The sequence below is a fragment of the Acomys russatus genome, chromosome 1 (assembly GCF_903995435.1).
Source record: "Acomys russatus chromosome 1, mAcoRus1.1, whole genome shotgun sequence".
Classification (NCBI taxonomy): Eukaryota; Metazoa; Chordata; class Mammalia; order Rodentia; family Muridae; genus Acomys; species Acomys russatus.
In genome coordinates this window covers 41,919,068-41,944,177 of record NC_067137.1, presented here as the reverse complement: position 1 = coordinate 41,944,177, position 25,110 = coordinate 41,919,068, and the positions used below count along the sequence as shown (strand labels likewise).

General features: G+C 45.6%; 1 protein-coding gene across 1 annotated transcript; it reads left to right on the top strand.

The window, feature by feature from the left end:
* Nucleotides 1–1,952: 1,952 nt before the first annotated feature.
* Allc (allantoicase) lies at nucleotides 1,953–24,422 on the top strand. Its single transcript, XM_051160155.1, has 11 exons — nucleotides 1,953–2,042; nucleotides 4,092–4,142; nucleotides 6,888–6,975; nucleotides 8,218–8,343; nucleotides 9,488–9,567; nucleotides 10,245–10,377; nucleotides 17,765–17,920; nucleotides 18,481–18,554; nucleotides 19,689–19,797; nucleotides 23,233–23,357; nucleotides 24,139–24,422. Exons 1-11 carry the CDS (start codon nucleotides 1,953–1,955, stop codon nucleotides 24,346–24,348), a joined length of 1,242 nt encoding a protein of 413 aa, XP_051016112.1. The 3' UTR covers nucleotides 24,349–24,422.
* The last annotated feature ends 688 nt before the right edge of the window (nucleotides 24,423–25,110 follow it).

The following is a 25,110-nucleotide window of genomic DNA, read 5'->3' as shown; positions in this document are numbered from 1 at the left end:
GCACATCTGTGGGTGGATATGAGCATGCCAAACTTGGGTGTCTATCTACACATGCCGTCCACATTATTAGGATGATTTTGAGATGGTTCTTCTCATTGGCCTGGAGCTCACAGATTCAGCTGGGCTGGCTGGCTGGCTTATGAGCTCCAGGGATTCACCTCCCTCTCCCCTTCCACTGCTGGTATGTAAGCTTGTGCCACCATACCCAACTTTATTCTTTATTTATAAATGTGGGTTCTAGGAATTGAGCTTTGGTCCTCATGCTTGCATGACATGTTCTTTGCTAACAGAGTCTTTGCTCCTGCTTCCCGAGTGTAGATGCCAGGAATGCCTATTTCTTAAATATGTATCTGTTGCACTGGAAAAAAAAAGCTACTTAATATTAATCATATTTTTGTAACCCTGAGGGAGGGTTGACTTCTCAGCCATTGAATGCACGTCTGTGACTGATTAATGCCAATCCCTTAGATGTGGTTTGAAATGTTCTTCCCCAGCCTCATGCTTTGGTCACTTGTTTCACAGCTGTGGTGTTGCTTTTGCGTGTGTGGCCTACCTGGAGGAAGTAGGACACTGGGGAAGGGTCCTGAGGGACTGTTACTCCCCACTTCCTGTCACAGCTCTGTGCATTTTGAGCTATCATGACATTAACCTCTGTCACATTCTCCTGTACCTTGGCCTGAGTGAAACCTGGATCCAAATGGAATGTAAAACTGCTTCAGTCAGGTGTTACGCTGTTGCCACAGTAGTATAAAGCCACTAATATGTTCATTTTATATGGTTTTCTCTGTTCTCAGCAGGAGCAGAAAAGTGGGAGCACAAGGGCCGTGCATTAGTTTAGGGTTAGAAAGCTCATGGGCCATTTCTCCATTTTCTCATTTCTCTGCTTGTTTAGCCTCAAAACACAAGGGGTTCAATTGAGCTTCTTGTTTTCCCAGTGACATGAGTCCTAAAACATATCTGTGGCCTGTCTCTGGCTGAGGCAGGATCTGCCCAACTTTGGAGGGCTCCAACAGTTGGCTTGCCTCTTGTGTCTGTTGCCTGGTTGCTCTGGGGTGTCATTAAAATGCACTCAAAGACAACTAAAAGCACATTGTTCTTTTTAAAAATTAATTTATTTAATTTTATTCTGTTTATGTGCATAGATGTGAGGGCATCAGATCCCTTGCAACTGGAGTTACAGACAGTTGTGAGCTGTCATGTGGGTGCTGGGAATTGAACCCCATTCCTCTGGAAGAGCAGCCAGTGCTCTTAACCACTGAGCCATCTCTCCAGCCTCCATATTGTTCTTTTAAACTAATGTTTCTCTTTCAGGTAATTGTGGTGTTTGAATAAGAATGGCCCCCATAAACTCTTAGATTTGAACGCTAAGCCATCAGGGAGTGAGTGGCACTGCTTGAGAAGGATTAGGAGGTGTGGTCTTTTTGGAGTAGGTGTGGCTTTGTTAAAGTGTGTCTCTGGGGTGGGCTTTGAGGTTTCAAAAGCCTAAGCCAGGCTCATTGCCTTTCTCTTCCTGCTCCCTGTGGACCTGGATAGAACTCTTCCTGCCCCCCCATCTCTCTCTCGTACCATGTCTGCCTGTATGCCACCATGCTCCCCTTCATGATGACGATGAACCGAACCTCTGAAACTTGTAAGCAAGCCCTAATCAAATGTTTTCTTTTGCAGGAGTTACCTTGGTCATAGTGCGTCTTCACAGCAATAGAATGGTGACTTTGGCAGTAATTAAGACACAACCTCTGTGGGACTGTGATTACAATCACATGTTAAGTGGTGGTTTAGTCTTACCTGTCTCTCACCTCCTGTCTGTTTTGGTTGCTTAAGTCTCACCAAGGTGACAAACAGTCCAACCCATCACTACCCCACTTCTGAGGGCCTCCAGGTGTGGTTTCTGAGGCCTCCTCACCTTTGCAGCCCCTTTCTGACTGGGCTTGCCCTTCTTGCTTTTAGGAGGCATGGCTGATACTCCAAAGGAAGGAAAACTGACCAGATTTCTGGACTTCACCCAGCTGATTGACATGGCCTCTGAGTGTGTGGGAGGGAAGGTAAGTATGGCTCTCAAGGGCAGGAAGTTGATGTTAGGTTCAAACACTGAGGGGCCCACTTGGGCTACCTTGACTTGAAGTATACAAGAGTCTGTTTGCTGAGGAGGCCCAACACTGCCAGAGCTCTGAAGATATGAACGGAATCCCTGGCAATTATGAGCTAGAGTAGAAGCGCTTATATGTGTGATGTGCATGTGTTCATGGGTGTATATGCACATGTATGTACATATATATGCGTGCAGGTATGTGCACATGTGTACAAAATGCAGGCATGTTTATGTTCATAATGCATGTGTGTTAAATATACATGTATACAGAGGCCAGAGGATGATACCAGGTGTTCTGTCACGCTCTACCTTAGTTCTTTGAGATGAACTCTCTCACTCAACCTAGAGATTGCCATTTTTTCAGATATTCTGGCAGCCAGTGAGCCACCAAAATCTGTCTCTTCTCCCTCAGAATTAGGTTGCAGGCCCACATGGGCCACACCCAGATTTTTACATTACTGAGGATTTGAACTCAGTCCTTATGCTTCTTTGCGAGAACTCTTATCCCCTGAGTCATTTTTCCCATCTCCTACTTTTTTTTTTTAAAGATGTTTGCTTGCACTTGTGCAAGGTTCACTATTCCTCTGTGGTGCTTTTATTTTTTAGAATGAAACAGTTTCCAAACTTTCCACCTTCCTACCCTAAACAAGGTCTAAAGGTGTCACATGGTCACGGTTGTCATAGCAACAGCCTTACTTCTAGGTACTGGTATTTTTGGATTCGTTACTTTTCTGATTGCTGTGATAAAATACCTGACAAGAAGCAGTGAAAGGGAGGGAGGGTCTGTCCGTTATGTCGGGGAGGAGCTCAGGGGATAGAGTCCACCGCAACAGTGTAGTGAGGGCGGCAGGAGCGAAAGGAGGCTGATCCCATTGCACCTACAGTCAGGAAACAGAGAAAGACAAATGCGGGTGTCCAGCTACCTGCTTCATTTTCACCCAGCAGCCAACTTGTGTGCTTTACTCAGGGGGAAACTGGTTGGGCTTGTTTCACTGGTGTGCAATTTAGTAGTGCTTGATCTCACTCAGAAGTGTGCTCCTTTAGAGGGCACATCACCAGGAAAGCGTGTTCCAGTGCCATCTTTCTGGAGCCAGTTGGAGGGAGAACGGTGACCTCCAAAGCTGAGGTGTGAGCCAGTGAGCCTGCCTGCCTGCCTCCCTCCTTCCCCCCTTCCTCTCTCCTTCCCTCCTCTTCTTTCCTTCCTTCCTTCGTTCTGTGTGTTGTATGTATGTATGAACATGTGTGCAACATGTGTGTGCCCACATGTGTGCACAGAAGCCGTAGGAAGAAATCAAATCTCTTCCTCTATCCTCTCTACCTCATTTCCCATCGAGACAGGTCTCTTTCTGAACCTGGAACTTGCTATTTTTTTTTTTTTTTATGCTGGCTGATGGCCAGGTACCCCAGTGATCCTCCTGTCTCCTGTTTCCAGAGCTGGCTTTTTTAATGTGCTGGGGATCCGAACTCAGGTCCTTGTGTTTGCACAGCAAGTGCTCTTAACCACCGAGCCATCTTCCCAGATCCCCCTCCCCCACATAGATTTCTTTATGCAAGAACCTCAAGGCTAAAAGAGGACATACAGGTTTGGTGGGTAGGGAAGAGGGGGTGTGGATCTCTGAGGTTTGGGGGAGGGAGGGTGAATATGATCAAGACATGCTTGTTGTACACAGTTCTGGAGGAGCTGCATATCTTTAACAGCCATGAGCCCGAGAGAAGGAAGCTGGTTTATTTGCATCCCAAGGGCGAGACATTAGCATTCCCATGTAGACTGTAAAAGGAATTTAGAATCAAAGAGTGGGGAGAAATGATTCTGGAGGAGGAGGCCTTGAGACCCAAATGCTTAGAAAGCGTTGCAGGAGGATCTTCACTGCCTCATCCCCTAGGCAAGTCCACACATTCTTTTTTTTACTGCATTCCCTGATGTTTCACTAGGGGATGAAAGAAAGAAGGGCTTTTCAATTTATGGTAATTTCCTCTTTATTTCTTTCTTCTCTCTGTCCAGGTTTTGTTTGCAACGGATGACTTTTTTGCTCCGGCAGAAAACCTCATTAAGGTATGGCTATAGGCATCCTGTATGGTGAATGATGAGCTCAGCCGAAGCTCTGCAGCGTGTACACCGAAGCCTGCTGGCCTGTCTGGGATGGAGGCATCTGTTGTCTACTGGGCAGGAGGAGGGATCAGACTATTGGAAACACACCCAAATCAGCACCAGCTCCCAGGGAACACACAGGGACTGGTGGAGAGAGGGGAAGGAGGGAGGGAGGGTCAGGGTTCCAAAGGAGAAAAACCTCGCTGAGTATGCCGTTGGACTAATGTGGACCCTATACCCTGGGCTGGAAAGAGAATGGACACATCTTGAATCTTGAGAACATCTGCCTGATAACATGGGTAGAGTGTTCTTGGTTAAAAAGTGGGCCAGTGGGACTGAGGAGATGCTTGCTTCTCAGGCCTAAGGACTAGAGTTCAATCTCTGTGACCCACTGTAGAGCCAGAGAACTGACTTCTGAAAGCAATTTTCTGACTCCATATGCATGCTATGGAATACTTTCTCTCCTTTCTCTCTCTCTCTCTCTCTCTCTCTCTCTCTCTCTCTCTCTCACACACACACACACACATGCACACTCCATTAATAATTAAAAATAAAAATTGAAATGTGTACAAATAGAGCTGGGAAAATGGCTCAGTGGATAGGGTACTTGCTGTGTCACTATAAGGCACTGAGTTTGGATTCCTAGCATGGTGCAAAGAAACCAGGCACAGCGGTGCATGCGCCTATAAGCCCAGCACTGGGAAAGTGGAGACAGGAGGGTCCTTGGGGCTTGTTGCCTGGCCTGGCTAGTTTAGCTGATGAGCTCTAGGTCCATCGAGAGGTCCTGTGTCCAAAGATAGGTGGGAAGTGATTAAAGAAGACATGGGTGGCCATCTCTGGTCTTTATACATGTAAGCATTGTATACACACATTCTCTCTCTCTCTTCTTTCTTTGTCTCTCACACACAGAGGCAGCCACCAATGTAGATACAGAAAAGCAACAGTTCTGAGAGTCCTACTGTATCATCACGCATGTAGGCACAAGGGGGAGGGAAACCCAGGGTTCCTGGTCAGCAAGTGTGACTGCATTGTCCCTTGGCCTTGGTCAGAAGGCCCTAGAGATTGTTGCTCTGTCAGAGCAGGACCTGGCTGCGCTCCGAGCAAGTTGTCTCACTTATCTCTGGAGGCGCTGTCTGTATATCAAGTTACTCTTTACTCAGGAGACACTGAAAATAAAATGAGAATGAGATGAAGCCACCAGAGAGTTGGATAAGGAGAGCGTGGCTCTTCCAGACATCCACTCCATGAGAGTCCTTGAGAGTGAGCAGGGCTTCATGCAGACGTCACGCATGTGGTGGGACCTCAAAGAGTCTGAAGGGCACATGCCACATTAAGAAGCCCAAGGGGTAGATTTGGGTAGGAGGCTGAGAATGGGGCCTTACTTCTTGTATTTTACATTATAGTGTATCTGTGAGCCTTATACCAACATGCATGTGCATATCTAGTCACATTTAAAACACGAGGCATGAATTTACATTTTTCCCTTATTTTTTCTTTTTTTAATCAGAAAAATCTCCCTTGTAGTCTAGGCCTGGAATTGATTTTATGTAGCTCAGGTTAGATCCAAACTTGTGGCAATCCTTTTGCCTCTGTCTCCTGCGTGCTGGGATTATAGGCATGCACCTCATGCTTGGTGAGGTTTTTTTTCCTTTTTAAGGGAGGGAGGGAAAGAGACGGGTGATAAAGCCAGGGCTTCTTTTACTCTGTAGTTGCAGCCCACTCCTCACCGCTCCTTGGCAGAGTGACTCTGCCAGCCTCCAAGCTGTTTGCTATGTAATCTCTTGTGTGTGTGATTCTGACACCAAAGACCTAGGATCTCGATTCAGCTATGCAACTGTCACCCTTTCTGCCCAGTTCTTTTTCCTCCTGTGGCCCTGCAGTGGGAGGACTTTGGAAGATTTTAGGTGATTAGATGGATGACCAACCTGTAATAAAATTAACAATATTGCCAGCTCTAAGTTTCAACTCTAGTAGACACTGGCATGTCTCAGTGCCCACAGCGACCTTTGTTGGCAGATAGCACTGATATCATCTGCCTTTGATGGGAACAGAAACTGGGGGTATACAGGGGTGAGCCTGCTTCATTGGCTTGTGGAATACTCCGTGAGAGGTTGTACCACGGTTCTTGCATCATTTTAATGTCATTGTACTCCATTAAGGCTGTGTCGTCATCCACTCTCCAGAATGAAGCCTATTGCTCAATGGTTCATTTTAAGTGCCTGAGCTGGCATTGTTGCCACCAGGATTTCTCACTTTCCCATAAAGGTGGCAAAGCACCTATGACACAAAGTCACCAGTGTCTACCCTGACCCCAAGCTTCTAGTGGCTTCTCCTATAACCTGGCCTGGTAACTTGCTGCATGGTCTCTTTCATTGCTTTGGAAGTGGGACTGGCCTGCTCCATTTTGCTCACTGCCCAACTGCACACAGTGGAGCGGCAGCATTCATGGGGCCTGCATGTGGTCTTCCCTGTTGCTGATGGTGGTTCATTCTGTGAACCATGAGGCTCAGAGACAAGAAGAGTTCTGTTCTCAGATGATACAAATACGGAGTCACCCTCTGGTCTGGTGGTAGAGCTGGGCAGGAAAGTAGGGCAGATACTCCCAGTGAGTCCTTGTTTGCTTCCTCTGTTTCTTTGAGACATAACCTGACAGAGGCTGGCAACCCACACTCTTCATGAATGCTAAAGACTCCCTGTTCATCTTTTTAGAGCAACAGCCCAAGTTTTAAGGAACATGAGTATACTGAGTTTGGGAAATGGATGGATGGATGGGAGACCAGGCGGAAACGGATCCCAGGTAAGGAGTGGGTGACTGCTCATTCCACAGGGTGAAGTTTGGTGCCACTTGGGCTGGGGACGAGTTTCAGTTGGTAGAGAGCTTGCCTGGTGCATTAGTTAGTTTTCAATTGCTGTCATAATACGACCAACGGAACTTATAGGAAAAAGAGTTTATTTGAGTTTACAGTTTCAGAGGGTTAGAGTCCATCATGGGTGGGGAGGCACTATGGCAAGAGGCAATGCATACACGAGCAGGAGGCTGCTGAGAGAACACATCATTAGCAGCATGCACAAAGCAGAGAGTGAACTGGAAGAAGCTTCAAGCCCTCACAGCCCTCTTCCAGTGACATATTCTTCTAGCAAGATCCTGCCTTTTAAGGCTCCCCAGATATCACCACCAATCGAGAACCAAGTGTTCAAATGCCTGAGCCTATGGGAGACACTTCCCACTCAAACCACCACATCTTAGCATTCAGGAAGCTCTGGGCTTGATCCTTAGTATCATCTAAACCAGCTGTGGTGGGGCATGCCTATAGTCTGAGCCCCAGGGGAGGAGGCAGGAAGATCAGGAGCTCAAGGTAGTTCTTGGATTACTTAGAGGTAAAACTAATGAGTTTGGACCTGGTCTATTGTGAGGCTCTGGAGTAGTGGCAGCGGGCTTTGCTGTCAGGTCAGTGTCTTGAAGGCTTGGTAGGTATGTAGACATACCGGGGCATGGGCTTGGAGTGGAGGCTCCAGGGACTGGTGAAATAGTAGAGAGTAAGTTTATAGAAGAGGTAGGATGACAGACTTCTACACTACAGTGGCTGCACTGAAGCTTTCAGAAGCTAATGTCTTCTCTGGCTTCGAGTTGGATCCTCTGAGAGAGATCCTATGGTTTGGCCAGCACAACATGGGAAAGGATAGGCTGGGAAACTGAGTTGGCTTCTGAATCCATGGCCTGTACATTTTCTTGTTTGATTAGAATTGAGGACCTCCTGGGTCATGGTGGTCCTTGGTGGCTATGTTATGCAAATTACCCTGAACATGTGCTTCTGTGGTAGATGGTGCTTCACAGATGCCGTCATTCCCCAGAGGGATCTCAGGGGTGCTCTCCATATCCCCTATGGTATTTATGGCTACTCTTGGCATCCCCATGGGCCCTCATGAGTGTTCTTGTCTCTTCTGTGGGACCTCATGGGTTCTCTCCTCACCCCACCCTCCACAAGACTTCATGGGTGCTCTTGTCCTTCATGGGTGTTTGTGTGGTCCTTTTGTATAGGTCATGACTGGTGTATCATCCAGCTGGGGATACAGGGCATTATCCGTGGTATCGACGTGGACATTTCTTACTTCTCAGGGAACTATGCTCCACGCATATCAATTCAAGCAGCAAACTTGAGTGAAGGTATGTGGGAGCCATTGTCCTCAGAGAGGAATGTGGGACGGGAGGCTCCTCTGACTTAGCCTGATGCTAATCTTTCTGTAAGAAGCAAATGTGCCAATGCTCTAAGGTCACTGGACTGTAATAGAGCATTAGAACTAGGGTTTTGATGGGCTGTCCTGAGGTTTCTGATGTTCAGCTTAATGGTGTTTGCTGGCCCAATATAGCGGCTATCATCCCCACAGTGGTTGGGTCTGCAGAGATTTGTGTGGCGACATTTGCTGAGCTGGTTGCTGGGGAAGATGGGAGCAGTGGGATGTGGCTCAGGGGGTCAGATGGGTGGAACCAGAACTAAGTTAACTACAGGCCAGAAGCTCCAGGCCAATTCCAGCTACCCAGGGTCTTCGTAGTGTCGCTCTGGGATACCATCCACCCCACTTCCAGCTATCTAGGGGATGTGCACAGTGCAGAACTTTGGGGAGGGGCTATTAGGCAGGGCCTCTTTCTTCCTCTGGGAACACTGGATATTGTGAATGATTGAGGTTTCACAATTTATTTGCATCATCTGTTGACATTTAAATTAGTCAACACACGGTTGTATGAGTGCACACATTATAAGTATAAGTTTGTGTCACTGAACACCTTGATACCAAAAAAGGCTGCGTGAACAGTACCACACCAGATACTGCATTGGTGAGGTGGCCTTCCTATTCTCAGATAGCTAGGCTCCTGGGAAGTTTATGATGGTCTGAAAGATATATGCAAGAGATGGCGAGTGACACATGACAGATGAGTGTGAACTGCTTTGACTGTTTATGGATGCCGGTGCTTCTTTGCTGGCAAATTCTCAGTCTGAGACAGGCACTGGGAAAGGCAGAGCTTCTGGAATTAACTTCACCATATTCTGGACTCGAAAAGTGATCTACCCGTGGAATTTTGCCTAACTTAAAATGATGAGCAAACGTGGTTCCAATGTATCCCACTGTCCTCTGAAATAAGCAAATTACACAGTGAGGAACTCCGGTTGGCATGCTCAGCTCTGGGATTCTGGGACTAAAGCAAGGATGTCATAGGGACTGCTGGATAGATGGAAACTGCCACACACCTCTTGAGAGTTTGTTCTCTTTGCTTTTCAACCCTGATCCTGCGTGGTTGTTTTTGACTTCAGATAAAATGCCAAACATCCCACCCAGAGGAGTCAAGACGGGAGCTGCAGCAACGCCTGAGGAGTTTGGAGTCATTAGTGAGGTAAGGCACTGGTTCTGTGTGCCAGGACTGCAAATAGACAGCAGGCCTGGATGTGTGAGGCAATTGCCCAGGATGCATCATCCGGCATCCTGTATCTCTTGTATCGACACAGTAAAGGCCTGGCTGTCCACAGCCTTGAAGGGTCAGTGGACAGCGCGTGTGGCTGCACATGGCTGCTGGCTTCCACAATGAAGCCCTCCACATCTACCGCCCTCAGTGACTTGATGAAGCAACTTTTGTGTCTGATGAACTTAATAACATAGACAATGGGGCTTATGCTTGGCACCTTTGTGTTGTGTTATGTTTGCCTAGTGATTTGTGCTACTACAAATGTGTTGATCTGCGCCAGATGGGGAACAGAGAATGCGCCAGCTTTCTGAGAAGCCGGCTTTCAGCCAACTATCTCCTCAGCCTCAAAGGGTTTTAGCCGAATGCCCATATTTCCAACTCTGGTTTCTTCTAAGAATCAAGAAGAAGGTGTTTGAAATCTTGACCATTAACGAGCCCTCGGCACCACCTAATTGTTATCAGTGTTGGGAAAAAAAATCCCTAACAAGGAGTTTATTGTTACATTGTGTCACTCAGCAGCTATCACATTCTCCTTACTTAATGCTTGCGTAGGATAAGAGTGTGCTGCTTTCAGGAGCCATTGCTGACCCTTCTGTGTTTATTACTAGCTGGACTCGGACTCCTGGGACTACCTGGTTCCCATGTCAGAGCTTAAGCCAGGGGACCCTGACTCCAGCCACAACTATTTTTTTGTCAATTCCCCGCAGCGGTGGACTCACATCAGACTCAACATCTTCCCAGGTACGTGTGACAGGGACTTTGGATAGGTGTGTGGACTTTTCATCTTACATGTTTGCATGACATAGAAAATAAGGCACCTTTCCCTGGCAATTTGAGCTTGGTGCATTTTAGGGTTGTGATTTGTCTTGTGCTTTAAGAATGAATACTATACTCATCAGTAGGTGGCTAATGAGAATGTGTCAATTTAGCTAGGCTGTGGTGGTGCACCTGGGAGGTAGAGGGAGGTGGAACCCTGAGTTTGAGACCAACCTGGTCTACAGGGGGAGTTCCAGGAAATATAGGGCTACAGAGAAACCTTGTCTGGAAAACAAAAAAAGGAAATGTATTAACTTAACATTTGTTGGAACTGAGCTGTGCTAATTGCATGTCTCCTACTGACCTTTTGTTTTTTATTTTTTGATTAAAAAAAGGGTTATTCTTTGTGAGTTTCATATAACGCACCCCAGTTCTACTAATCTTTGCATCCTCTCATATCCATTCTTCGCCATTGCAGTCCACCCCCCCCGCAGCCCCAAATAAAAAGCACACAACAAAAAGCGCAGAAAAGATCTCATCATGAAAGCTGTATGTCACAGTGTGTCCCATGGTATATGCCTCTGCCCACACATCTTCACTTGCAAATGTTCATTTCAATGAGTCATTGGTCTGTTTCAAGATCTCTGGCTTCTGTGACACCATATTGGATGCTCATTGGGGCTCCTCCCAGTTATCCTGTTGCTGCTCTGTGTCATGGAGATTCTGCAGCTTTGCATGAGCAGGGCTGGCCCTTTCATGCATCCCAACTGGTCATAGATGATACAGATTTTGGGGTAGTCCCACTCAGTGTCCTGGATCTGGGCCTGGGTGGGACCTGAATTGGTCAGCATGCTGGCTTTCCTTTGTCTGTACCGTCAGGGCTAGCTCTCCAGCACTGGTTCTCCTGATCTCATGCCTTCAGGGCTGGCTCAGCTGCACCCACACCTCCAGGGCCAATTCCACTGTGCTGCAAGGCCCAGGGTCCATCCTCCTGAGTACTACAGCTAGTGAAGGGACAGGAAAAGCTCTCCTTACTCCTATGCTTTTGGGGCCAGCTCTCCCTACTACTGTAGGTTCCTACTAACTTTTATTTCAAAAGTATGCTAACAGGTGAGGCAGTATACACATGATTCTATTTTAACTTAATTTTTATTTATGTGTTTGTGTGTGTCTGTGTATGTATTCATATGTGTGAGCACAGGTGCCTGAAGGGTTCAGATCTCTTGGAGTTGGAGTTATAGGCAGTTGTGAACTTCGGTGTGAGTGCTGTGAACTGAACTCTGGTCTTCTGGAAGAGCAGCAAATGCTCTTAACCACTAGTCTATCTCTCCAGTCCCTACTTTATTTTTTCTTATGTGGGAGCTTCAGTGCAACATGTCACAACAACATAGGATTCACCTATTTGATGTGTACAGTTAAGTATAGGCACAGATACATGCCACATAGCTAATGTTAGGACATTTTATTAACTCTGAAGGAAATGCAGTGTCTTGAGGATGCATCTGCAGCCCAGTGGCAGAACACCTGGCTAGTATACATAAGGCTCTGGCTTCTGTTTCTCTAGTGACTGCCCTTCACCCTCCCTAACCCTAACCGTCAACATACGCTGTTTTCAGAGATTTGACTGTTTTATGACTCAAAGGACCAGAATCATGTTTTACTCATCTTTGTCTCTGCTTCCTTTACTTAGCACGACTCTTTCAAGAGCCATCTTGGTTGTGCCATGTATGAGTGTTTCATCCCTCTTTTGCCAAATGCTATGGCTAGAGCACATTTATGTACATGTTCATTAATTGGTGGACATTTGTTTCCAACTGCTGGATATAATGAACAATGCTGTTGATGTTCACTTACAGAATTTTTAAACTATTTTATGTATATGAGCATTTCACCTCCTTATATGTTGTTTGCCTAAGGAGGACAGACAAAGGTATCAGATCCTCTGGAACTGGAGTTACAGATGGTTGTGAGCCACTATGTGGGCACTGGGAATCAAATCCAGGTCCTCTGGAAGAACAGCCAGTGCTCTTAACCAGTCATCTGTCCAACCACAGCTTAAACCTTTTCTTCTCTCTCTCTCTCTCTCTCTCTCTCTCTCTCTCTCTCTCTCTCTCTCTCTCTCTCTCTCTCTCTCTCTCCTCTTTCTTTCTTTTTTGGTGTGAATGTTCCTGTCTGTAGTATGTAACAAAGACTGACATTGCTGGATCACATGGTAAGTCTGTGTTTGAGGGTTTGAGAACTTCTCCACAATTCCAAAATGGCAGCCATGCATGAGGTGTTTGCCTTCTTCAGTTCCCTCCCAGTGCTGGGCGTCTTGTCACCTGGTGGGTGTGGGTGTGAAATGACATCTTTGCTGTTTTGATTTGCATTTCTTTGGTGCTAATGATGGTACCTTTTTGTGTGTTTACTCGCCACTAGTATATTTTCTTTGGAAAAGTGTCTTTGCAACCATTGGTTTTCTTCATGATGGACAGTCTGACTGGTAATAAGATGGAAGCTCCAAGCTGTGTTAATTTGAACTCTTCTGATAGTGGAGGAGGATGGACACTTCAGATAGTGGCCATTTGTTGTGTTTCTTCAGAGAGCTGTCTATTCAGCCCATTTACTGACTTGGTTTGCTTTTGTTTTTTGAGACAGGGTTTCTCTGTAGCCTTGGCTCTCCTGGTCTCACTCTGTAGACCAGCCTGGCTTTGAACTCACAGAGATTGGCCTGCCTCAGCCTCCCAGAGTGCTGGGATTATAAGTGTGTGCCACTGAGCTTGGTCCCATTTACTGATTTGATGGCTTGGTTTTATTTCATTTTTTTCTTTGTATATTCTAGACATTGATCTCTCATCTGATGTATAGTTGACAAGCCCCGCCCCCATGTCTGTTGTCTGTCTTCATCCTGACGACTGTTTCCTTCGTTATGCAGAAACTTTTGACTTTTATGTGATTCCACCTGTCAGTTCTAGGGTTTATTTCTTGTACTAATGGAGGTCTTTTCAGAAATTAATTCCTATATCCATATTGTAAAATATTTCCCCTTAATAGTTTTAGGTCTTATATTGATGTGTTTGATCCATTTAGAATTGATTTTTTTTGTTCAGGGAAGAGATATGGAGATAATTTCATTTCTCTCTCCCTCTATTTCTTTCTCTCTCCCTCAAGACAGGGTTTCTCTGTGTAACAGCCCTGGCTGTCATGGAACTAGCTCTGTAGATCAGGCTGGTCTTGAACTCATAGCGATCCATGCTGGTTTTGCTTTTTGAGTTCTGGGGTTAAAGATGTGCACTACTGCTGTCCTCATTTTTATGCTTGTGGATATCTAGTGTTTCCAGCTCCATTTATTGAAGAGGATGTATGCCTTTTTAAAAGACATTGTTTTTGAAATTTTTGTCAAAAATCAAGTGGTTGTAATTGAATTTACTTCCAGGTCTTCTATTCCACTGCCTTGCAATCTGTTTTTGTGCCAATGCCACAGTTTTTGTTACTATGGCCCTGTAGTATGATTTGAGGTCAGGTATTGTGACACCTACAGAATTACTCCTTAAAAAATAATTAGAAAACTATTATTGTGTACATGTATATGCATGGTGTTCGTGGGAGCGCACACATGCTACAACATATGTGTGGAGGTCAGAGGAGTACTTTGTGACACTGCTATCCCCTTCTACTCTTCATGGGTTCTGGTGATTAAGCTCAGGTGTCCAGGCTTGTGTAGCAATCTTCATGCACTGATCCATCTTGCTGGCCCAGCATTGATCTTTTTACATGCTATAGTCTATTTAGCTTAGAGACTTCTATAAATACACCAAGTTTCTGAATGAGACTACTTCGGACCTGTGGATCAATTTAGTAAGATCAATATCTTATCATTGAGCTCTCAATCCAAGAGTATAGTATCTTCACCCTCTACTTCAAATCTTCTCTAACTTCCATCAACAATGGTTTGTAATTTTAGAGTATAAAGTCCCATTGCTTTTGCTAAGGAAATATGGTGAGCGATAATGTTAATTAGAACAATTAAAATCTTGTATGCCCAAGAACATGTCATCTGTGACTATAAAGTTTTACTTTTCCTTTCCAGTTGGGTTTCATACCCCTGCCCCCACACCCACACCCATCACCATTGTCTGTCTAGGATTCCTAGGGTAGCACTGAACGGTAGTGCCAATTTCTGCAATGCCCTGTGGGTCCTCTGTCAGGTCATGAGAGTTCCCAGGATTCCTGTTTTGCTTAGTGTCATCATCAAGAAGTAGCATCAGAACTTGTCGAATGCCTTTCCTATATTTATTGCAAAGATCACAAGGGTTTTGGCTTCTATACGATTGTGGTTATATTACTAAGTTTTAGTGGATATTCTTTTTTTTTTTTTAAGGTTATTTATTTTATATGCAGTGTTCTGCCTGCATGTGTGTCTGCACACCAGATGAGGGCATCAGATCCCATTATAGATGGTTGTAAGCCACCATGTGGTTGCTGGGAATTGGAACTCAGGACCTCTGGAAGAGCAGACAGAGCTCTTAACCACTGAGCCATCTTTCCAGTCCCAAAATAGGCTTTAAAACATGTATTTATTTATTATGTATACAATGTTCTGCCTGCATGTACAGCTACAGGACAGAAGTGAGCATCAGATTACATGATAGATGGTTGTGAGCCACCATGTGGTTGCTGGGAATTGAACTCAGGACCTCTGAGCCATCTCTCCAGCCCTTAGTGGACATTCTTACATAAGTCATTTGCTACATGTCCCCCCCCCCCCACCATGAACAAAGGCTTCTCTGAGGAGCAGGAGCAGGGATCCTCACACACATGCTGGCTGTGGATCGTTCTGCCTCTCTGTAGATGCCACATGTGTCTGGTGGTTTTGGGTGTGGAGGAAGATGCCTTCATGGGAAAGACCTGAGCATGCGTTTTTGGTATCAATTTGTTAATACCACTCATTCTGAAACCTGTGGAAACGGGCAAGTGGGCAGAGCTGGGAGAGGGAGGCCTTCCCATACTTGTCATTTCAGCAAACTCCGGGTGCATGCAGTTTGATCTAGGGACTGAGTACACCAAGAAGTCACGTAAGGCAGCACTGAGAGACAGTGGTTGTCATGAAGGAAGGGCTGGTGCCTCTCAGTTGTCAGTGCATGGCTAGCTTACTACCCCATACAGGCTGAGAGTGGAGGATCAGGAAGTGTGTACTGTCAGGCAGCTGACATGGTCCTTGCTTGTATGAAACAATGAAGACAACTAGAAAAACAGAACTTCCCATTTATAAAGTATAGATCTATATTTTCTGTGTGTATATGTGTTGGTGTGTGTGTGTATGGTAGGCAGAAACAAACGTAAATTACTTTTCTCCATCATGGGGCTCTAGGGATTGAACTCAGGTCCTCCTTTGTTTGGCAGCAAGTACCTTTACCCACTGAGCTATTTTGCCAGCTCTAAGAAATATCCATTTTCGGAATGCCAAATAGCAACTTCATGTGTTGAATCCAACTTGAATAAAGCTTAAGAGCTGCAGGAATGTCTCAGACATTTCACAGGGCAAGCCCTGCCCTGGTGGCTTTGATCTGGAGGATACCTGGTGCTTTCTCAGTTGGCCATCATCTACTGCCCTGGTTGATGGTGAGGGGTGGACACTGCCTGTGGGATTTGCTGTCCATTTGCTGAATCCATGCTGCTGCGTGATGGTTCTACCTGGGACACAGTTCTGGAAGGGACAGGAGTAGAAATGTACTAAAATGCTGCTGGTGAGTCATGGAGGCTAGAGAGGCATTTTTTATTTTATTTATTTATTTATTTATTAGATTCCTTCATCATTTCAAAGGTCTGCCTAGATATTAACTCCGTAAAGAAAACTCTTGCCTTTAAGGAATAGCACTGGCTTTATATCTGAGAGATAAATATCTTAGTTCTGAAGTGAAACACTGTATCTGGGGAGCAGCAGAGCCCCTTTCCTGGATCCCCTCTGGAGGGGCAGTCTCTGTTGCCCTTCTAAGATTTCATGGTTTTATAAATTGAAAACAAAGGCATCCACTCAGAATATTTTCAGAACACTCAGTTTCTTCTCCTTTTCCTTCCCTTCTTTTTCTTCCTCCCTCCTCCTCCTCGTGTGTGTGTGTGTGTGTGTGTGTGTGTGTGTGTGTGTGTGTGTGTGTGTGTGTTGAGACAGGCTTTCTCTGTCCTGGAACTTACTTTGTAGACCAGGCTGGCCTCAAATGCAAAGACCCACCTACCTCTGCCTCCCAAGTGCTGGGATTAAAGAAGCGTGCCATGATGCCTGGCACCCACTCTTTTTCAATGTTTAAATACACGGGGCTGAGATCCAGCCTTTAGTTAAATAATATGAACCTTTTTTTTTGTAAAAACTGTTGGCTTCTGCTTCCCAGAAAGCCACATCTAGATAAAGGAGGAGGCTCATTTGTGAGGATCAGGGGCTGTGAGGGGATCTGAGCAGCTGTTTGCTTCTATGTTCTCCTTATGTCAGGCTGAGTTCCTCAGCAGTGAGTGGATTTTCCGAGGATCGGCTTTGGTCACAGATGCACTGCCTAAAGCACAGTGGGAGACTGTGTTGGAGTCAGGAGCACTTGCTTCTGACTTCAAACATTAAAATCGTTTTTTTTTTTTTGTATACATACGTCTGCACGCAAGCATGCGCGTGCGCGGTGTGCGTGCGTGTGCGCGCGCGCGCGCGCGCACACACACACACAAATTCCCACGGAGGCCAGGAGAGGCTGTTGGATCCTCTGAAGCTGGAGTTTCAGGTGAGTATGAACCACTCAGTGGATTCTGGGACCTGAACTCCTGTCCTGTGCTATAACATTAACTGCTGAGCCACCTCTCCTGGGCCCAAACACATTGTGGATGTTTTCCGGTTGAATTTTGACTTTACTGGAGTGGTTATATAAGGAAGCTGGCGCTCTGCCATGTGCTGGGAACTGCGTGGATGTGACGCACTCTGTAACTTGTCTGCCCTCCGACGATTTTATACTCTGTGTCTGCAGCCTCAGTATTAGCAGAGACTTAAAGAAATGAAAACAATATATAAAAAAAGTAATTGCCAGGCTACCGTTTGAGCTATGGAGTAAAGCAGCAGGGGAGACATGATAACGTGCATCTGGTGAGTCAGGCAGGGGCAGAGGAAATGGTCAGCAGATGTGTGCTGAAGGGAGTGAAGGTAGTTTTGGAACCATGACACTTGAGGTCCAGGAATGACAAGTAATGTTGAAGACTTGAGAAGCTTGCTCAGGTGCAAGGCAGTGCCCAATGCAGGGGCCCCGGGCAGTGGGCTTCCTGTGTTGTAAGCCAGAAGGGAAGGTGGGGGAAGGCTCACAGGCCCTAGGATCCATGGCACACCATCAGCTCGCTTTTCTAAACAGTCACCTTTCCTTCTCAGATGGTGGCATTGCACGCCTTCGAGTTTACGGTACTGGACAGAAGGACTGGACTTCATCAGACGCCAAGGAACCTGTAGACCTGGTGGCCATTGCTTTTGGTGGCGTCTGTGTAGGATTCAGTAATGCACACTCTGGACATCCAAATAATATTATAGGTGAGAGGGAATCCCAGGAGCCAGCCTTCACGGACAAGTATGGGCGGCAGCATTGCAAATTGAACATGTCCAGAATGGTGGCCTGGGTGGGTGGGCGGCTCTCTTGGAGAAAGAGGGTGACTCGATGCCTTTAGGCTGTGGAGTGGGTCAGCAAGTGATGTGGTCCTGCTGGGCAGTGGTGGTGCACGCCTTTAATCCCAGCACTTAGAAGGCAGCCACAGGCGTATCTCTATTAATTTGCAGTGAGTCTGGTCTACACAACAAGATTCAGAACAGTTAAGCTTGTTACACAGAGAAACCCTGTCTCAAACACACACACCCCCCCCCCCCCACACAAACACACACACACACACATCACTGTTTTTAATTTTGGCCCAACTAGCTGCTATAAATCAGTCAGTGTCACAGGTATGAATTCACTGAAATATCAACTCTACTGAAATTAATTTTTATGTAGTGATATTTGTGACTATGGGATGTGAAATTTAATGACAGTGAACCCATTCCCACATTCAAATGAAATCAAAGGTCACTCCATTAACCCCAGCTTTTTCCTGTAGGCATTGGCAAACCCAAGTCCATGGCAGATGCCTGGGAAACTGCAAGGAGGCTGGACAGACCCCCGGTGTTACAAGTAAGACTAGCAACAACTGTAGTTAAGAGTTTTATAGAAAGTGTTTAAAAATATTTCTTTCACTTTCCATCAAGGAAAAGTTACTTAATTAGGGATCCATTTCAGCAGGGTGTCATGGCTCACTGGGAGATGGAGGCAGGAGGATCAGGAATTCAAAGCCTTCCTTGGTTACTGTGAGCATTAGTTTTAACTGTTAACTTGACACAAACTAGACTCACTTGGGCAGAGAGTACTAGGACTTATCTAGACCAGGATGGCCTGTGGGCATGTCTGTCGGGGAGGCTGCTTTGATTGTTAATTGATTTGGATGTAGATCACGTGGATAGAACCAGTACCTGGCTTGGGGCCCTGGATCGCAGAAGAGCAGAGGAGGCTAGCTGAGCACTAAGCAAGCAGGCAGCGTGGGTGCACTCATTTCTCTCTGCTCTTGCCTGTGACTGATGTGGCCAGCTGCTTGAGTTCCTGCTTTGACGTCCTGAGATGACAGATGATGACTTGGGATCGTTAGCTCCACCCTATCTTCTATGTCAGAATGTGGTAGCAACAGAAATGAACCCAGGGAAGCCATAGGGAGGTCTAGGCCATCCTGGGCTACATGAGACCTTATCTTAAAATACAGAGTCTCTGAGACCAGACCAAACCAAACCAAACCAAACCAAACCAAATCAACAAGCCTGTGTAGTTAATGATCTAAGTTTTTGTTATTATTCTTTGCATTTTTTCAAATTTCCTACTGTGTTTCCATTATTTTATGTTTTTTTTATTGCACTAAATTTTACTAGAAGACTAAACCTGCCTTGTCAGCTATTTTAGTCAAAAAAATTTTAGGTATTCCATTTATTTACTATAGAAAGAAAAGTATATAAATTATTTTCTCTAATTAATTAATTAGTTAATTGATTAATGGTTTCAGCATTGGCGTTCTCCCACAGTGTCTGACAGCAAGTATCTCTATCTGTTAAGCCATTTTGCTGATCCCTTAGAATCTATAGGTTTATGATGCAAAAGAGATGAATAAATTTTTTGGAAGGGCTGGAATAAACACCGGTTTAATAATTTTTAAGGTCCATGTTTCCTAGGTGAGATGACCTAAGTGAGCTTGGCTTCTGACTTATTGTTTATTTTGAATTCCAGAATGATGAGGATGGCCTTCTCCAGATGTCAGGTTGTGAGTGGGCAGTGTTCCGACTGGCACATCCTGGGGTCATCACTCAAATAGAAATTGATACCAAGTATTTTAAAGGTAAGCTGGTGTGTTTGCTGTACAGGTAATAGGTGCTGTGGGAGGTGGCTGAAGTGTTGGTCTTCCCATTCAGCCATGAAGCTTTGAGGAGGACCCCTCCAATGCTGTCACCCAGGATCTCTTGGGAAGCCCAGTTGGCTGGGAAGGCCATCTTGTTAGAAAGCTATGAGAGGAAGAAGGCTTCAGCACAAGGATAGAGCTTGTCCTCACTTTCCAGGCTGTGAGCTAGAGACTTAAAAGAGACAGGCCCATGACCCACATGAGATTCCAGGTTGCTTTGAGGCAGATTCCTCTTAGATGCAAAGAGCTGTGAGAAAAGCACAGAGGTGGTCTAGTAGGAAAGAGAATTTGGACAGTAGCCTGGTTAGCCTGTGTTTTTCTTATGAAATATGTATGTTGCCCATTATATTAAAAAAGTCAAAGAGGCTATGGAAATGCCTGTTAGGTGATGAAAATATTGGATTGGGCATCTCATAATTGTTTAGCTGTCTCTGTAACTGATGGTTGTGGTTTATATTTATGTTTCAGATGGTTGGTTTTTTTAAAAATGACTTTCAAATCATGACTTTAATATTGATTATAGGAAGGCACAATAATACAGTGAAGGCCAGGTGTATCAGTGGGTATAAAGTATTTTCAAAACTTTTTATGTTTGTGGTTCTCCTTTGGCAGATTGTAGTTTATTTATTTAGCCTGTGGTGCGTGTGTGTGTGTGTGTGTGTGTGTGTGTGTGTGTGTGTAGTTGCATGGGGCCAGAGGTTAGCCCCATGAGGAAAGACCTCATGTGAGACTGCACTGCTGTTCTTACGATCACTGAGATGACAAGCAGGGGCAGGTGACACGCCTGCTCATCTGTGTGTGCTTGAATTGTAATGGCATCTCAAGTCCTCTTCATGACTGGTGTAGTATATTCTGTTTGCTTTCATGAGGGAGTTTAGTCAGAGGCAACAAGCAGCAAATCCTGGTAACCAGTGCTCCAAATATGCCATGAATCTAAGCTGCCAGACTTTTGGGATCAGTTTGGGACATTGTGGTGAGACTCAGGAGTGAGGGAGCAGACAGTGTCCTTGGTACCCATAATAATAATAAGCTCTATTCAGTTGGATCTAGGGCACAGCTTAGTAAACGCACACACATGCACATGGCAGAGAGATGCGGCAGCTCTGATGTTCCACCCTGCATTCTGCGTTCACACATGACCCACATGCAAGGCTGTCCTCCCAGGAGATGAACCACAGATGGGGCATGCAGGCATCGAGCGGCTTTTGCCAGGGTTCGGAATCTCCATCTTAGAGTACTACGCACTGGAGCATGTGCCGCTTGCCCTAGGGCCTCTGACCCATGTGCATGATTCGATGAAGTTACAAAGAGAAGAGTGACTCAAAGCTATATGCTTTTCACTTACAGACCACTTAGCAATCCTGGGGCACAGAATGTTTGATTTGGGCTCAGCACTCACTAGTGTAGCTTATGATTATACCTATTCCGCTTTTTCTTTGTTATTTCCCCGTCAATTTAACTATTTGTTTTTAGATTTTGATGTGGAGGAGGTGTGACTGTGCAGGTAACCATGGTGGCTAGATGGGGGTTAAATCCCCTGGGTCTGAAGCTAAAGGCAGTTGTATGTTCTGGGAACTGAACTCAGGTCCTCTGGAACAGCATTAAACACTCTTAATTGCTGAGCCACCTCTCCAGCCCCAGGATTTCTTTTCATTGTCACGTTGCAAAATGACATTGTTCCTAGGTCCATCATCATGATTTCAGAGGTGCTTTGTAGCAGTAAGCAAGCCATTTAGTTTGCAGTCTATGATGCTTATTAAGTAATCCAACTTTCAAAGTATGAATGCACCCAACTAACACATGGCTAGCTGCTTCGCATTCATCTGAACTGCACGTACTCCTGGACTCCACAAGGCAGCCCAACTCCACTCTTTCCTTCCTCCTATACTACAGTTTTTTCTTTTCTTTTAAAAATTATTTTATTAGTTTTAATTTATTCACTTTACATCCCGATTGTAGACCCCTCCCTTGTCTCTTCCCAGTCCTACCCTCCCTCTCTTGTTCCCCCTCCTGCCTCCCATAGTCCTAAGAGAAGGGGAGCCCTCCTCCCCTATCATCTGATCCCCAGCTTGCCAAGTCTTATTTGAGCTGCCTGCATCCTCTTCCTTTGTGGCCTGGCAAGCCTCCCCCGCCCCACCAGGGGGAAGTGAGAAACAAGTGGGTAACACATTCCATGTCAGAGACAGCCCCTGCTCCCCATATTATGGGACCCAAAAGGAGGCTGTGCTGCCTATCAACTTCATCTGAGCAGGGAGTCTAGGTTCTTAGGCACCATGCCTGGTCCTTGGTTGGTGCATCAGTCTCTGCAGCCCCCTACCCTGACCCCAGAATTTGGCTGTGAGTCTTAGCATCTGCTTCCATCCCCCTGGGTGGAGTCTTTCAGAGGACTTCTATGATAGGCTCACACCTGTTCCTTCTCTTCAACTGTGTCTGGTGTCTATTTTTTTTTTCCCATCACTTTCCATTTTTATTGACTTGAACAAAACGGTTTTTTAGCAACAAGTAATCTGAGTTTCCAAAGAGCCTGCCATTGGGCTGTCAATCAACACTTCAGGATAAGTTTGCAACAAGTCACTATGAAAATTAAAAGTAATTGTTACCAGGTAAATAAAATAAGAATTAATGAGACATTCTGGTGGCACAAAGTGGGTAAGTGCTGAGGAATTAATGTTTGACTTGCTGGTGTCTATTCTACTTTTCCTTTTGAATGAGATTTAAGCATCCTCCATAGGGTGGGTCTTGTTATTTGTCTTCTTTAGGTTTGTGTATTGTAGTGTGACTATCCTGTATTATGTGGTGAATATCCACTTATGAGTATATACCATGTGTGTCTTTCTGGGTCTGGGTTACCTCACTCAGGATATTTTCTAGCTCCATCCTTTGCCTGCAAATTTCAATATTTCCTTGTTTTTAATAGCTGAGTGGTACAAAGAAATGTATCACAGTTTCGTTATCCATTCTTTGATTGAGAGACATCTAGGTTGTTTCCAGGTTCTGGCTATTACGAATAAGGCTGCTATGAACATAGTTGAGCAAATGTCCTTGTTGTATGGTGGAGCACCTTTCAGGGATATGTCTGGGAGTAATATAGCTGAGTCTTGAGTTAGTACTATTCCCAGTTTTCTGAGAAAGCCCCAGATTGATTTCCAAAGTGGTTATACAAGTTTGCACTTCTGGTTTGTTTTGTATTTTAGTTGTTTTTGTTTTGTGGTTCTGGGACTTAAACCTAGGGCCTCATACACACCAGGCTAGTGCTCTACCACTGAGTTATCTTCCCAGCCCACATCTGGGGCTTGAGCTGATTGAATTACCTATATCCTAGAATCTGAGCTATGTTGAAAGAAACAGTGCCCTAGTCTCTATGTTCTCCAACAGGCAATTGTCCTGACAGCTGCAAAGTGGATGGCTGTGTCCTAACTACACAGGAAGAGGAAGATATGGTCAAGCACCAGTGGACTCTTTCTACCCATAAGTGGAAACCATTACTTCCAGTCACCAAGGTTCGTGGCCTACAGTTTGAGGACTGACCCTCAGTCTGTGGAGAAATCTGGGATCTTGAACATGCTATGCATCTTCCTACCGCTGAGCTCCACCCCTACACATCTCCCTATCACTGAGCTCCAATCCTAGACCTCTTATTTTAACTTTTAAAGATAGGGTCTTGATGAATTTCATGGGCCAGCCTCAGACTTGTAATCCTCTTTGCCTCTGCCTCTCGAGCAGCTGTGATTATAGCTCTTCAAATTCACTTTCCTGTAAGTCTTTGCTCAGTTTAACAGTAAAGTTAATGTGCTGTAAGGAGACACACCTGTGTTTTCCACAGAGGTGGGTAGACTTGGTGACTTTTACACATCTCGTAATCAAATTTTGTTAAAGCAAGAGGAAAACCCATCATGCTAAGAATACGCTAAGAATACCCACACAGGCATGTGTTTCTCCAGTACATGTAACTTAATAGAAGGGTGCCTGGGACACCCTCATATGTGCTCCAGTGTCTTGGATCAGGGAAGTGTTCACCATGGGTGGGGTGGCTCCATGTGACCACGAGGATACCAGATTACCTCCTCATTCCTTGCTTAGCTCTTTTACTTGCTAAGAAATACCATGCCACTTGAGCATGCATGTCATTGTCATGTGGATGTCCTTTCCCCACTAGTAGATTTCTGTTGGGCCCTATTATTACTGAATAGCATTTCTTAAAGCCCCTTAAGGCCAAGTCCTAGAGGAGTCCTACATAACCACCCTAGCAGACCTTGCATATGTCTTTTTTCCCCCCCCCAGCTATCTCCCAACCAAACTCACTTGTTGGACAGCCTGACCGTGGAACTCCAGGATGTCATCACTCATGCCAGGCTTACCATTGTCCCTGATGGAGGTGTGAGTCGGCTTCGGCTCAAGGGCTTCCCCAGTGCCATCTGTTTACTGCGACCTCTCCGGGACAAGCCCATGTTGAGGTTCTATCTTCAAGCGGGCTTCAAGGCAAATGTTTAAACAGCATGTCTATGGTAGTGTCATCCACCCACTGTCTTCAGTGTTCCAAACACCAGGCGGTTCAATAAAATGATCACCCCACAAACTGGTATTTGTCTCCTGTTTCAACTTGGTTGGTAGCTTAGAAATTGGCCATAGCTATGAATGGTGGGATAGCCTCCTGAAGAAGCACATTTTGGAAAAACACTACAAAATGTTGGCAGTTGAAAGTATCAGTTTCCAACAGGCAATACATATATAACCTATGGCTTTGAGAGCTTGCTTAGGTACATTAATTGTCCACTTAAGAGATAATTGGCCTGTCTTTACTCAAACAGGGATGGCTTTACCAAGGGTCCCCTCCCCCAACCCCACCTGTTGTATATCCTGAAATGTCACACATTTGGAGTGCTGGGTACTAGTGGCTACAGCAGACAGTCCCTTTCATACTCTGTGTGGTGCTGAGCCTAGAGTCCTATGCAAACGTGGGAGGAAGGTAGGAAACTGAGGCTCAGAAGGTGACATGTTTGCACAAACCCCCAGTGCTAGAGGTCAGATGGCTCTGGCCCTTCCTCTATAGTGGAGGGCAGCAGCATTCTGGGAGCTCAGGATGGGTACTCCTGGCCCAGCACTGCCTTATCTCTTTCTCCATTTCCCTGTGCCCCATCACTTCACCTGTCTGCTGCTTGCTGATCCCTCCCACCTCCTGTTCCCCTCACTCCCTCCAGCATCTTACTATATTTGTCCCATTCCCCCTCCCCCCCCCCCCCCCAACCTCTCTCT